General features: G+C 34.7%; 1 protein-coding gene across 1 annotated transcript; it reads right to left on the bottom strand.

Moving 5' to 3' along the window:
* Positions 1-6,723: 6,723 nt before the first annotated feature.
* On the bottom strand, positions 6,724-7,641 carry Olfr1014 (olfactory receptor 1014). Its single transcript, NM_146569.2, has one exon. It carries the CDS (start codon positions 7,639-7,641, stop codon positions 6,724-6,726), a length of 918 nt encoding a protein of 305 aa, NP_666780.2.
* Positions 7,642-13,506: the final 5,865 nt, after the last annotated feature.

Below are 13,506 nucleotides of genomic sequence, written 5' to 3'. Positions count from 1 at the left end.
AACAACAATATGAACTAACCAGTACCTCCTGAGCTCCCAAGGACTAAACCACCAACCAGAGAGTACATATGGAGGGACTCATGGCTCCAGCTGCATATGTAGCAGAGTATGGCCTTGTCAAACATCAGTGGGAAGAACGGCCCTTGGTCTTGTGAAGGCTCGATGCCCCAGTGTAGGGGAGTGCCAGGACAGGAAAGCAGGAGTGGATGGATTGGTGAGCAGGGGGAGAAGGGATGGGACAGGGAGTATTTGGAGAGGGGATGGGGGGAGGGGATAACGTTTGAAATGTAAATAAAGGAAATACCTAATAATAAAAAAGAAAGAAAGTAAATATATCTCCAGGCTAATAGGCAAGGAAAAAATTAGTTTTCTCAAAGGCACCTCACTGGTAATACAAACCACACTTATGGAAGAACCCATGGCCAGCAGTAAATAGCCACCGTCAAACAAATGCTGGGATGGTTTTGTCTCAAAATACTTTGTTTGTGCATTTTTCACTTTACTTGTCTTTTGCTTATCTATTATTATTTCCGATTCTGTGTTTTTATGGTGTGTGTCTGTCTGTCTACTATGAGTTTCTTGTAGGTTTGCTTTGCTTTGTTTTTCTTTTGGTCTGTTTGCTTTGCTTAATTCTGATTTTATTTAATTTTCTGAAATTATCTACTTAAGCTTTGGTTTTATTTTAATTTTTTAAATTATTCTCCCATATTTTCAGCCTGTTTGTTTTCTAAAGAAGGAGATAAATAAGGTGTGGAATCAGATGAGCACAGAGGTGGAGAGGATCTAGGAAGTGATAAGGGAGGGGAAGAACTTTAAATAAATATTTCCCAAACATTAAGACGTTACAAATGGTAAAAATGAATGGCTGTGTCTTCCCATTTCTCACTCACTGAGCCTATGTGTTAGCTAACATCAACTTCTTTACTTACTAAAAATATTTTAAAATATTTATTTTAAAACCACATGTTTTCACTTTCCCTTAGGTGCTGTTGGAATATAAACATGATTGGGAGCATTTTTGACATCACAGTGCTAACTGGCAGAAGAGTCTTGTCTTTAATGTGATGGCATCAAGAGAGTTAAAATCCTTGTACTTTGAATCTTCAAACACCAAAAATATCAAAGAGAAGTTTAAAGAGACATTAAGTATAATGTTTCATGCAATTTGAAAACCATTAAAAAGTTTAAATGCATAAATGGAGCAGTTTACTACAGCATTTGAAATGACTGTAAAAGGATACTATAGTGTTTTACTCTTTGCTATCATGCTTGCTAATATAATATACTATATAGGATAGTTTCTAACAAATGTGCAGCACTTAATAAGTATCTCTATAGTGAGTAGATGGCCATTGATAGTCTATCATATAGCTATTTCCTCAGCTGTTGACTCCTAATCAAACTCACACAATTAATAGTAAAAATCTACAGGCTTTTAGGTTCTCCAAGTATACAGCATTATCTCATAACTAGAAAGACAGAATAAAAGGAAAACTAAAGCTCATTTTCAAAGTCCATAACCTACCAGGAACTTCTAATCAATTGTCAACTAAAGCATACTTTGGAAGCAATAAGGAAAAAATGTCAAAAGTTATCAAATTAAAGCCTTCAATTCTAAATGATCTATCAAGATCTGTCTTCCTCTACAAACTATGGCTTATGAAGATGTTTCCCATAGGGAATGCATTAAGAATAAGTTTTCTTAAGACACCTCTTACTCCATAGCATCCCTCCCCTGCTCTCTTCATAGGAGTACCTCAAATTCAGTGAAAATATGACTTTTTGGCACTTTAAAATCAGTACCAAGAAATGAAAACATCATACCTTGGACGTCTGGGAAGCAAAGTTCAAAACAACAACTAAATTCACAAAAATACAAGAATATAGATTCTGACCTTTTAATTTCCCCTGAGTAAATAAGAATATCCATGGTATGGCCTCAGAAAAAATTTAAAAGTGTAGATTAGGAATATGCATCTTATCAAATAGGATCTGACTGAGAAGAAAGGTGTGCATGTGTGTATATAGAACCAACCCATTTACAGCCAAAACGGACTATGCTTATTCTAATTGCAGCCAAAGTCACAGAGTAACCACCTTGCTTGGCTAAGCTTTACCATCTATGCTTACCTTTGGTTAGAAGAACAAATTCTTAGATATAACACATTTTCTCTACTCTCTCATGCATGACCTATGTCCACTGAACTCAGTATACATATTTCCTTAACATCCCTTTGAGACTTTCCCAACTTAGCAGTAGAAGAATATGTGCCTCTGTCTCCAAAGACTTAATTAGAGTCCATCTGGAATTTGAGGATACTGAATTAATTGGGATAAGATGAATTCAGCAACACATTTTAAAAGTTGATATATGGCTGCCTCAATGTCATCATTAAATATGTCTGAAAACAGACTTAAACTTTGCTAATTAAGCTTATCTTGGATTTATAATATAATCTATATTATTCTTTGACCTATGCTCTTCCTAATCTTCAGGCTACAATATATTGTCTTCTCCATCAAGAAATCCTGATCTATTGTTGAAAAATAGAAAGTGTAGAAAAAGGAAAGGGGACACAGAAAGGGTAGGGAGAATAAAGTGAGAACAAAGGAAAGCCTGAAAAAAAATAAACTCCTCAGAAAATAGCACGGGAGCTTCTGCTGTTCTGTTGCAGCACTAAGGGCAACTCTGAGAATTGGGTTTGATCAGAGAAAATATAAATTCAATATCTCCATTAGGTGGCTCTCCTTAATTATTGGGACCCCTACAGAAATAGGGGAGGAAAAACTCTAGGAGTCAGAGGGAATAGAGGATACCAGGAGAACATGGCCCATTAAATTAACTAAGAAGGCCTCACATGGACTCAGACTGAAACAGCAAGCCCCAGGCCTGCATGGGTTCTCACCAGGTCTTCTGCATATATGTTATGGCTATTATCTTGGTGTTTTATGGGAATCCTAACTGTGGAAACTGGTGTACATTTGGAAATTCTTTGAAATGCTTTTCCTTTTACTGGGTTGCCTTGTCCAGTCTCCATATGAGGGCTTCTGCCTTGTCTTCAGGAATCTTGTTTTGTCCCATTAAAAGAAAGACGGGGTAGGGAGTGGAGCAGAGAAAAGGACAAGAATAGATCTAGAGCCGGGCGTGGTGGCACACGCCTTTAATCCCATCACTTGGGAGGCAGAGGCAGAGGCAGGTGGATTTCTGAGTTCAAGGCTAGCCTGGTGTACAAAGGGAGTTCCAGGACAGCCAGGACTACACGGAGAAACCCTGTATCGAAAAGCAAAAAAAAAAAAAAAAAAAAAAAAAGAAAAAGAAAAAGAAAAAAGGAATAGAGCTAGAGAAAATAGACATAATTAAGGCACAACATATTCATGTATAGAGGTGTCAGACTGAAACCCACTAGTTTATGCTATCATATTATTGAATAAGGATTACATAAGCAGCAACTTGTTGACAACTTGAAGTTAAATGCCTAACCAGGACAGGAACTCAGGGCAAAACCTTGAAACAGGAACTGTAGCAGAGACCATGAGGAGTGCTGTTTACTGACTTGTCCCCTTTGTCTTTCTCAACATACTTTATTATCCACGCCAGGACCATCTGCCCACATTGGAGTGACAGGCCAGTTGGGTGAGGGCATTTTCTTATAGCAATCTCCTCTATTTTAATGACTAAGCTTATGTCATTTTGACATAAATCCAAATGTAACATCTAACATCCAAGACTATAAGAAGATAAACTTTTCTTATTTAAGCCAGCCAGTTTGTTTGTATTCAAAAAACAATTACATGTGGTGACCAACAGAAGGATTTTACTTTGGTGAAACTTCAATTTCATAGATAAAAGTATGTTAAATTAGGAAATTTATTTATCAAATTGCAATGTTCTATAACTTTTAAATTAATTCATATATTATACTCAAAAATGAAAGAAGAATTCTTAAAATATTTTTTGTAAATAATTATTTTATCTAATAAAAATTTTTGTCATGAATCTTTGGGATATAGAGTTTTGAATTCTCACTGTCTCTGATATAAATATTTTATTTCTTCTACTTATATATGTCTTCTTTTCTCTATCTTCTAGATTACTATTCTATACCTACTCTTTATTTGTTACTTGAACTTTACACTAACTCTGAGTAAAAGTATTTATTAAGATTCATGTATTGTGAACAAATTTTTTTATCTTTCAGTTACAGCCAATAAAGGAATAAAAACCAGAAAAGAAAATATACTGTCTCCTGTAGCACTGTCTTCTGTCTATTGTAAGGGATGGTCACTCTGTGCTGCTTCCCGCTTAGCTGACTTCTAGGAGCCACAACTCCTCATGCATAGTAAATAACATGAAAAGGCTTTATTATTTACAAATAGTGAAAAAAAGCAATAGAGTCCCAGGATTCCTTGCAAACCTGTCCTCAAAGGCTTAGGATGTTCATGCCAGCTACATCGAAATTTTTCTCTCATATCTCCTTGTAGAGGAGGTAAGAGACTGTAAAAGTGCTTGAGATTATGTCTCAAAATCCGAGAGGGTTCTAGAAAGAAATATAAGTAGCTGGGATAACACTTCCTTCTACAGAGTTCCCCACGTCCTAGTCATTTTGTAATTTTTTTCTTGAGTTACTACAAGTAGAGAAGTTGGGGTGATTAACTGTGACAGGGCAAGGCCAGCCTCAAAATGGAATTAAAGTCACATTATTAATGCCCCCTCCTGTTAAGTAGGCCAAAAATCTTTAGAGCTAAGGTCCAGGTGTGTGTTCATAATTACTTACTTATACATTATTTGGAGTCTCTTAACCCTGTAATAATGATGATTCTGTAAATATGTAATGATAAATCACCTGGATTTAAATAGTACAGGTACAGGTCACATTTGAAAATGTAACATATCTACATCTTCCTCTTTACTTTCTCATAATTCCATTTATAAGATAGTGTATGTATAGAACAAACAGCCAAAATGGAAAAAAAAAGTCTGAGCAGATGCTACTCAAATAATTTAAAGCACATACACATTGTGTATAGTAGAGAATTAAAAAAAAAAGATAACTAACACAAATTTTAAACTCAAATTAGTTATCCTTCATACTTGTTAAAATAGACAAAATTTAAAAGACAAAAGAAGTGCTAGGGTTTTAAGTGGAAGAAACTCCTGTAAACTAGTGGTGCGAACATAAATTATAATAATCACAACAAATAGTGTGAAAATTACTTAAAACGTTTATTACAATAAAACTACCATACAGTTTCAACAATCTCATTTTGCATTATATGTTCAGTGTAAATAAAATCCACTTATCAAAAGATACCTGGAATTTGGGGTTTATTGCACAATCATAAGAGTACAGGTATAGGGAAACCCTGTATATACTAAGCAATTTATATAAGGCACAACACACACACACACACACACACACACACACAGAGACGCACTTTTTAAAAGCAGTAAATCACTCCATTTTCAGCAATACAGAAAGCACTGGGGATAAGTGCCATAGGAATTTGCCTGAGTGCCAAAAGGGCACATACTGCATGAACACAAGTATTTATGGGGAAATACATAAAACAAAGACCAAATTACATTTGTAGTTTCTAGAACTTAGCAGGGCTGCAGAAGATAAAATAACAAATTAAGTTTTACAAGGGGAAATTTTAAAAATATATTTAGCATACAGCATGCTAAATAAATACAAGATTAAATTGTTTAAATGGGTTGGATGGATTATAAACTGTTTCACAAAAACTTAAATAGTATCCAATGTGATAAGTTTACTAATCAACTTCATAATAATATAATCACAATGTATATCAAAACATATATTTAAGCATATGCAATTATAGACTTAAAATACATTTCAATAAATTTTAGTAAAAACACACAGGCTTTTCATATTTTCATGCTTCATTTATTTAACAACATATTAAAATATGATAATGCTAATTCAAAAAGAACTAATTTAATAAACATAGTATAATAATTATTTTTTCTATTTTATTTTTATCTGGGAGTACAGGGTAAAAAGAGCCACACAACAACAAACAGGTTTTTCAAAACTATTTTACCCATATTTTGATTTTACAATTTTTTTTTGTAATCTAAGATTTTCCTCAGTGCATCATCAACATGATTAATTTGTTTAATCAATAGAATATAGGATTCTAAATTAAAATCATGACAGTATGGAATTTAGATATTACTTTAGCCTCGTTCTGTTTCAAAGATTATGAAAAAGTAGGGATTAATGAAGGGAACTGAACCATAGCACACTATGACAGTAAGAAAGTGAGATCTACATGTGGAGAAAGCATTAGGTCAATCTATAGTATATTTGATTGGAAATTTAATGACTCTATTCTACAGGAATCAGTCTACATAATTTTACTTCAAGGAAAACAGAATCTGTAATTTTGTTAGAGTAGAAAAATCTTTGGTAGAATATTTTATTTGCTTTCAGTCAAGAGTAATATAGAGATGAATTTAAATATACATATTTTGTTTTCAAATATTGTCTTTGAAATGTTTGATTTTTAATATTGGATAATTTGAACTGTCATCCTCAAGCACAGACAATGCAAACTGTCATCCTCAAATGTTTACGTAGAATAACTAAAACTATAATAATTCATAAGCATGATGGACAATGGGGGAAGCATTACTATACATACAATCTCTGAATCAAACTCATCTTTGCCTCTTTTATTTTTAGAATACGGTTGTGATTATTTGAACAGTTTACTCAAAGCCTCTTTCACATCCTTATTCCTCAGACTATAGATCAGGGGATTCAACATGGGGAAAACCACTGTGTAAAAGGTTGAAACAATTTTGTCTCTATCTAAAGAGTAGCTGGACCGGGGCCGAGCATAGATGTAGAGAATGGAGCCATAGTACAAGGTCACAGAGATGAGGTGGGAGGAGCAGGTGGAGAAGGCCTTGAGGCGGCCCTGAGTGGAGCGGATCCTCAAGATAGTGGCAATGATGAAGAGATAGGTGGCCAGGATGAACACAATGGGGATGATGACATTGGAAGTCAAAAGGAAGAATAACACAGACTGAAAGCTCTTCTTTTTGCCACATGAGAGCTTTACCAGGGGTGGGATATCACAGAAAAAGTCATCAATTACATTATCATTGCAGAAAGTCAAGGCAAATGTGTCTTTGGTGATTATGAAAGAGTTAATTAAACCACCCAAATATGAGACTCCAACTAAAAATGCACATAGCTTTAAGGACATGGCTTGGGAATAAAGCAGTGGCTTTGAGATAGCGACATAGCGGTCATAAGCCATGGCAGCCAACAGATAACACTCAGTATACCCAAGTCCAGCAGAGAAGAAGAACTGAGCCACACAGCCAGAAAAGGAGATGCTTTTATCTTCAGAGATGCAGGTCACTAAGATCTTTGGTGTATAGACTGTGGACAATCCAAGATCCAGAAAAGACAGATTTCCAATGAAGAAATACATGGGTGTATGGAGCCTAGAGTCATTGCAGATCAACACAATGAGGGTGCTGTTTCCTAACACAGTTAATGCATACACAGCAAGAAAAATAACAAGCAGAACCAGCTGCATGACAGGGTTTGTTGTGAATCCTACCAGGATGAACTCAGTCACTGTATCATTATATTGTTCCATTCCACTAGGAAATCTCACCTAGGATTAGATAAAATTAGAATTTAGCTTGATCCATTATGGTAAATAAATGGGAATTACATTCAATAAATAAAATTTCAAAATTGCAAGCAATCCAAAAGAGGTATGTACTTGGATGGAAAAGGATGTGAGATCTCAGAGGAGTTGAGAGACTGTAAATAGTAATCAACATTTATTTTATGAAAATATAACTATCTTTAACAAAAGAAAAATAGAAAAAATATCATGAAGTCAATCATAATTTATTTTCACCCAATTAAATGACAAATATTTTGATTGAATAGACTTGGTTTATTTCCCAATTATAAAATTACTACCAAAATACTGAGGAATAGCTCATTTGCTAAAGAGCTTGCCTATGAGCATGAAAAGTTTAGGTTAATGCCAAGAAATAACTTTAAAAAATAAACCAAACACTGTAGTACACACTTTTGATGCCAGTACTAAAGAGGCCAAGGCTAAAGCATCCCTCTTGTTCACTGGCTTCAGCATAGCCTATTTGATGGATTCCAGGCCACTGAGAGACAGTCAAAAACAAACAAACAAACAAACAAACAAAAATTACAAGCTAAAGGAACAACACCAAAAGTTGCCCTCTAAGCTCCACACATACACACATGTACACATGAACCCCTTCCCATAATGCACCCTCACCCACATGAGCATTTTTAAAGGCAAACAAAAAATATATTAAATTGTGAATAAGTGGTTGGAGATTGAGAAGAGGCAGAAGAAATGTGTATATGCTAAGGTAGTCTTGATATTTGAGATACCTCCTTTCAACATATCATTGTTGTGTTGATACTTAATGCATATGTGTGTCCTGCATTTCATTTGATGAATTCACTGTGATTACATTTGGGAAAGGGATGAAATTCCAGAAGATAAACCTGATGTCCTAGTCTACACAGTTAAGTGGTTTGATTAGAAACCACTCTTGCCCCTCCCTATCCCTTTCCATATCCCTCTTTTTTCCTATCTTTCCCTCCATCCTTTTGTTTCATATGGGCATTTCTAGTTTAGGAAATGTAAATCATTTAAGACAACCATAGATCCTTTTGACTTAGTGCGACCTGCAAATCTCTGAAAATGTAATTGTACATTGTTGAAGACATCATGTTATGACAACCTAAGAATGTTAAGGCTACATCATCTTCATTTTGCAAGTATAGGGGCAGATATCAAATATATTAAGTGCAGATACCAACAAATAAATTGGATTTATACTTAACATTGTTCGCAGAGAAAACCTAAACTTTTTTTTATATTATGTACATACAGAATGTCAAAGCCTCATTTGTATCCAGATGCCTATATCTCCATTATGGAATTTATAGAAGAAAAAAGCAAATTAAAAGCACCTTCTGAGATTGATTGGGGTCATAATCCGAGACCTGTCTTGCACGTCTCACCTGTTCTTCAGCCCTCCTCTGGTCATAATAATGAACACATGTGAGCCATCTTGTAAAAACCGTTACAATGTGTTTTTAATTCTTACTGTATGCCAATTGCTATGCTTTGTACTTAAAAGTAAATTTAGCCATGATCTTTCTATACTGATCTGTGGCTACAGAAAACTTCTCCTAGTGCTGGAGAAAAATAATACTAAAATTAAAGTGCTAGAAAAGAGTGTGCTGAAAATTTTGGAATATAACATAAACTTAATTGGCTTAGTTGTTTTGATTTGCTTCTATCTTCACTTATTTTCTTTTTGTTTTGCAGTGAGGGAATGAATATGACATTGTGTGTTCAGAGAGGCATGGAGGATCTGGGAAGAGTTGGTTAGGGGAAACATGATTATGTACACACTATGAAAAAATAAATTAAAATCATAAAAAGGCATTACCAAAAGCAATTAGTTTAATTTAATAGGCCCTAGAAGAACTAAAGGTAGCTGATGACTTCTGAGAAAGGAAAAGAGCATTTTATTCAAGAATGTGCCCTTTTTAGGTTACCTAGACTCCAATGGGTAGACCAAACCTGTGCACATGTAAGCAGTTTTAAATGGATTCAGTGAGTTATTTTATAAATAACATGAAGGTGGGTGGGTTATATATGGATAGAAGATTTAAGGAGAGAGAGAGAAGGGAGTTAATTTTGGGTATATATGATCAAGGCACATCGTACATATAACGTATGAAATTGTGAATGAAAAAATAAAATATTAAGAAATAACATAAAAATAAATAAAAGCAAGTAAAACCAAGCAAAAGCCTGAACTATTTACTAATAGAATCAACACAAGAAAGATTTTCATTAGCCGTCACTAATTCAAAGGCATTGGTAGAACCTTACATGAGCAATACAACACTCTCTCGGTCTCACCCTAAGATGGTACAATTCTCTAAGAAGTGGTTTTATGGAAGCTCCTCACATTCTACTAGCTTGAGACATTCTGATGAAAACATACTCTACACAACATTGAAGGAACATGGTGGAATTTTCCACTACTATAGGGAAGGCAGAAGTTTTATTTTATAGTCTTGTTAAGATTTAATGACTCATATGTGTGCCCCAAAAGTATTTTATGAGTAGTTACATATTTTTTGGAAACAGAAAATTCTCCTCATCCAGGGATGTGTGGTCATAAAGATTTAAGTGAATTCTGTTCTTACTGATGTACAGTTTGCTCACCATTGGAAACCTAATTAATCCTCATGAGGAGCACTTTTCTAATCTGTAATATAAGGCATATCTCTATATTAATGTACTTCCTATAAAATTACAACTTTACTTAATAGACACATTGTATTTAAAAATACCAGATGTGTAGTAGATATTATGTGTTGAGATGTTAATGTGAATGTGTTTGTTTATGCCATAATTTAATATAAAACTAATATCATAATAAGTATTCAAGAGTCAATATTGATTTTTTCCATTTTTTCCTTTGCTATTATTCTCTCAATTTAGTCATATACTTCAATGGCCCACCTGCCTTTTATATATGACTTCAAATTCTTCATATTTATGGCACACCCCATCTTTTCTTATAGCTTATTCCTCTCATGTATTCGACTGGTTTATACATAAAATTGCAAACTATGATAGGGGGCAATGACTTTGAGAATGTCAATAATCTAGATCTTTGCAATAAAAAAGTTCAAAACCACCACACAAACAGTCTAAGTACTTAACTGTGTTTTTCTTCTGAGTTCATTAATGACATCAAGTCATACGCTGAAATTTTCCTTTAAGTAAAAAGATATTGACAGCTGAGACTGGCACATGCCTACAATCCTGGCACCTGGAGTGGGAAAATAAGAAGGCAGGAGGAAGGAAGGGAGAGAAGAAGGGAAGGAGGAACAGAGAAAAGAATGGAAGAAAGGAACTCTATTCTGGCCAACCTTACTGAAAGGCTATGACAACCCTGACAGAGTTATCTGTTCTCTAGCATTCTTTCAAAATCATTCATGTCTTCTTGCTTTCTGGGAACAAGAACAAATTGAAAGGACTTTAAATGTTTTATAATTCCCCCTGAATCTGAGCTCAGAAACACCAATCTATTGCTTAGTGAAGCACTTGAGACAGTCTAAGTTTCATGCTAAGTGATTATTAATACATAATACTATCATACTAATTACATTTTCTCTATGTTCCTCTCATGCAAATTATCCTATAGTAACTCATATAGAAGAAATTAAATGCCTTCTCATTCAGGAAGTTAAAAACTGCTACAGAATGATGGGGGTATATGAAAAGAAAGCTTTGCAGTTCCCCTTGAAGCAGAAAGCAAACAATTGTTGAGTCATTAGGAAAGCAAAATGAAATTTATAAAACTCTAATGATACAAACAATGACACTCTGCTACTTACCAAATTTAAATTAAATACCTCCTTCTAGTCTCCAAAAATCAACCAGCTAGTTCTAGGATCATTTATATTAGATATTTAATCCCAAGAGAATCAAATCTGAAATACCTTGCAATTCATTTGCTTGGGGAACAACAAAGCAATTAGGCAAAGCTGTCTATTGAAGTTGGATCAATGTCAGTAAGACTCAGGAAAGTTTTTTTAGACACTGATTCCCAACTGATGGACATATTCAGTCACATTTCCCCACACTCTGTATTTTACTGGTTTCAAAAATTTTATGGTTATATTCACTTGCATATGGTTCAATATAGGCATTTGGATATTCTTAAATAGAGTAATACATATATTCCTACACAATTCTGGTTTCTTTGATTTTCACCAGAACAATAACAGTCTTCTCATTACCTCAAGAGACCAATCTACCAACTTGTACCAATTAAATATGTAAATATGTGGGAAGTAATGGACAGAGGTGAGTGTTCTTATCCACAGGGCCTCAGACAGAGTCATTGGAAGATCACATTTTTCACTGGATGCAAAGCTCTGCACAGTTGCCCTAACTAATCTCCCCTCATTTATCTCTCTCTCTCATACCATCTTCTTCATTCTCCTTATCTTCCTCTTCTTTCTCCTCTTCCTCCCTTTTCTGTTCCTCTTCCTCCTCTTCTCCTCCCTTTTCCTCCTTTCTCTCTCCTACCCTCCCCCTTGTATGTCTAGATATAGTCAAATTCTATGGAAAAAATTACTCAACCCTATTATATTCTCCAATCACCATGCTCTCTTCGTGTATTAGGTACATTAAATCCTCCTTAACTTGTCAATTTAAGTAGAACAGTACCTTCCAAGAAGAACTCTTACTGATACAATAGTAAGTAGCAAAGGGGAACCTAAAACTTGAACACTTCAGCCAAGGCATATGCCACTCACATGGTCAGTGATGTAACAGCATGAAATCCAAATGGAATCAAGGGCAAAGAGTCAATGCTATAGAATAGAATATAACCATGATACTATGAACTATAAAAAACAGAGTCTTTATGTTTGTAATTCCTATAGTTTATAGTTGTAATTCCTATTGGGATATCCTTTCATCATGTTCTGTGAAGATAAGACTCTGTATTTTCAATTGTTAATTCTGTACAGGCAAAGAACAAAGTGCTGGCAAGATTCTGATATTATCCAGTCTTTTGGCTCATTACTGGATTATCTATTTTGTAAATGTTCATCATTCCTCACATGCCTAAAATCCATCCAAAATTGCATTAAAGAATGGCTTCCTACTGATCGGTTGTAATAAAAATCTGATGGCCAATAGCTGGTCAGGAAGGAAGAGGGTGAAACTTCCATGCAGAGGATGGAGGGAAATGAAAGCAGACATGGGAAAATTGGGAGTAGACACCAATGGGAACAGACATGGACCAAAGCAGAGCAGAGAAGTACAGAGCTAGCCTTGTGGCAAGTCAAAGTCTATATGGTTAGGTTAAGTTAGATGAGCTAACTGGGAGGCTGTCCTAGCAAAAGGCGTAAGGTTTAAACTTTATTACCAGCCTCTGTGTCACTATTTATACCACTGGTTTATCAGAGAAAGTTCTGATAATAGAGAAATAGAGACAAGATTTCAAGGCCAGCTCTATGTAAGTAATGTGTCTGACTTGAGAGAGATAAGTAAATTTTTCTATCATTACAGCACACATTTGGAAAGATAGGCTGTAGGGATGAATAAATGACCAGTTATACATTGCCTGTTCTACCACTACCCAATCATAATGATCCCTTGCATACATTTATTTATAGATATCAGGAGTGATTCCATAACACAAATATTGTTACTATTCCTGCAATAAACACAAGTATACATATATCTTTATGATAGCTGGTTGGGACTGTTTGTATATATACCCTGAAATCTTGTGGATAAAGCACATGGACTTTTATAATTTGTTTATACCACTATGATAATTGACAACTTTTCTTGAAACATAAGTAATCCAATTAAATGTTCCTCTTCTTAATATAAGGAAATAACCTTGAT

The sequence above is a fragment of the Mus musculus genome, chromosome 2 (assembly GCF_000001635.26).
Source record: "Mus musculus strain C57BL/6J chromosome 2, GRCm38.p6 C57BL/6J".
NCBI classification, from domain to species: Eukaryota; Metazoa; Chordata; class Mammalia; order Rodentia; family Muridae; genus Mus; species Mus musculus.
Note: the sequence above shows the minus strand (reverse complement) of the source record. Positions and strands in the feature narration are given on the sequence as shown.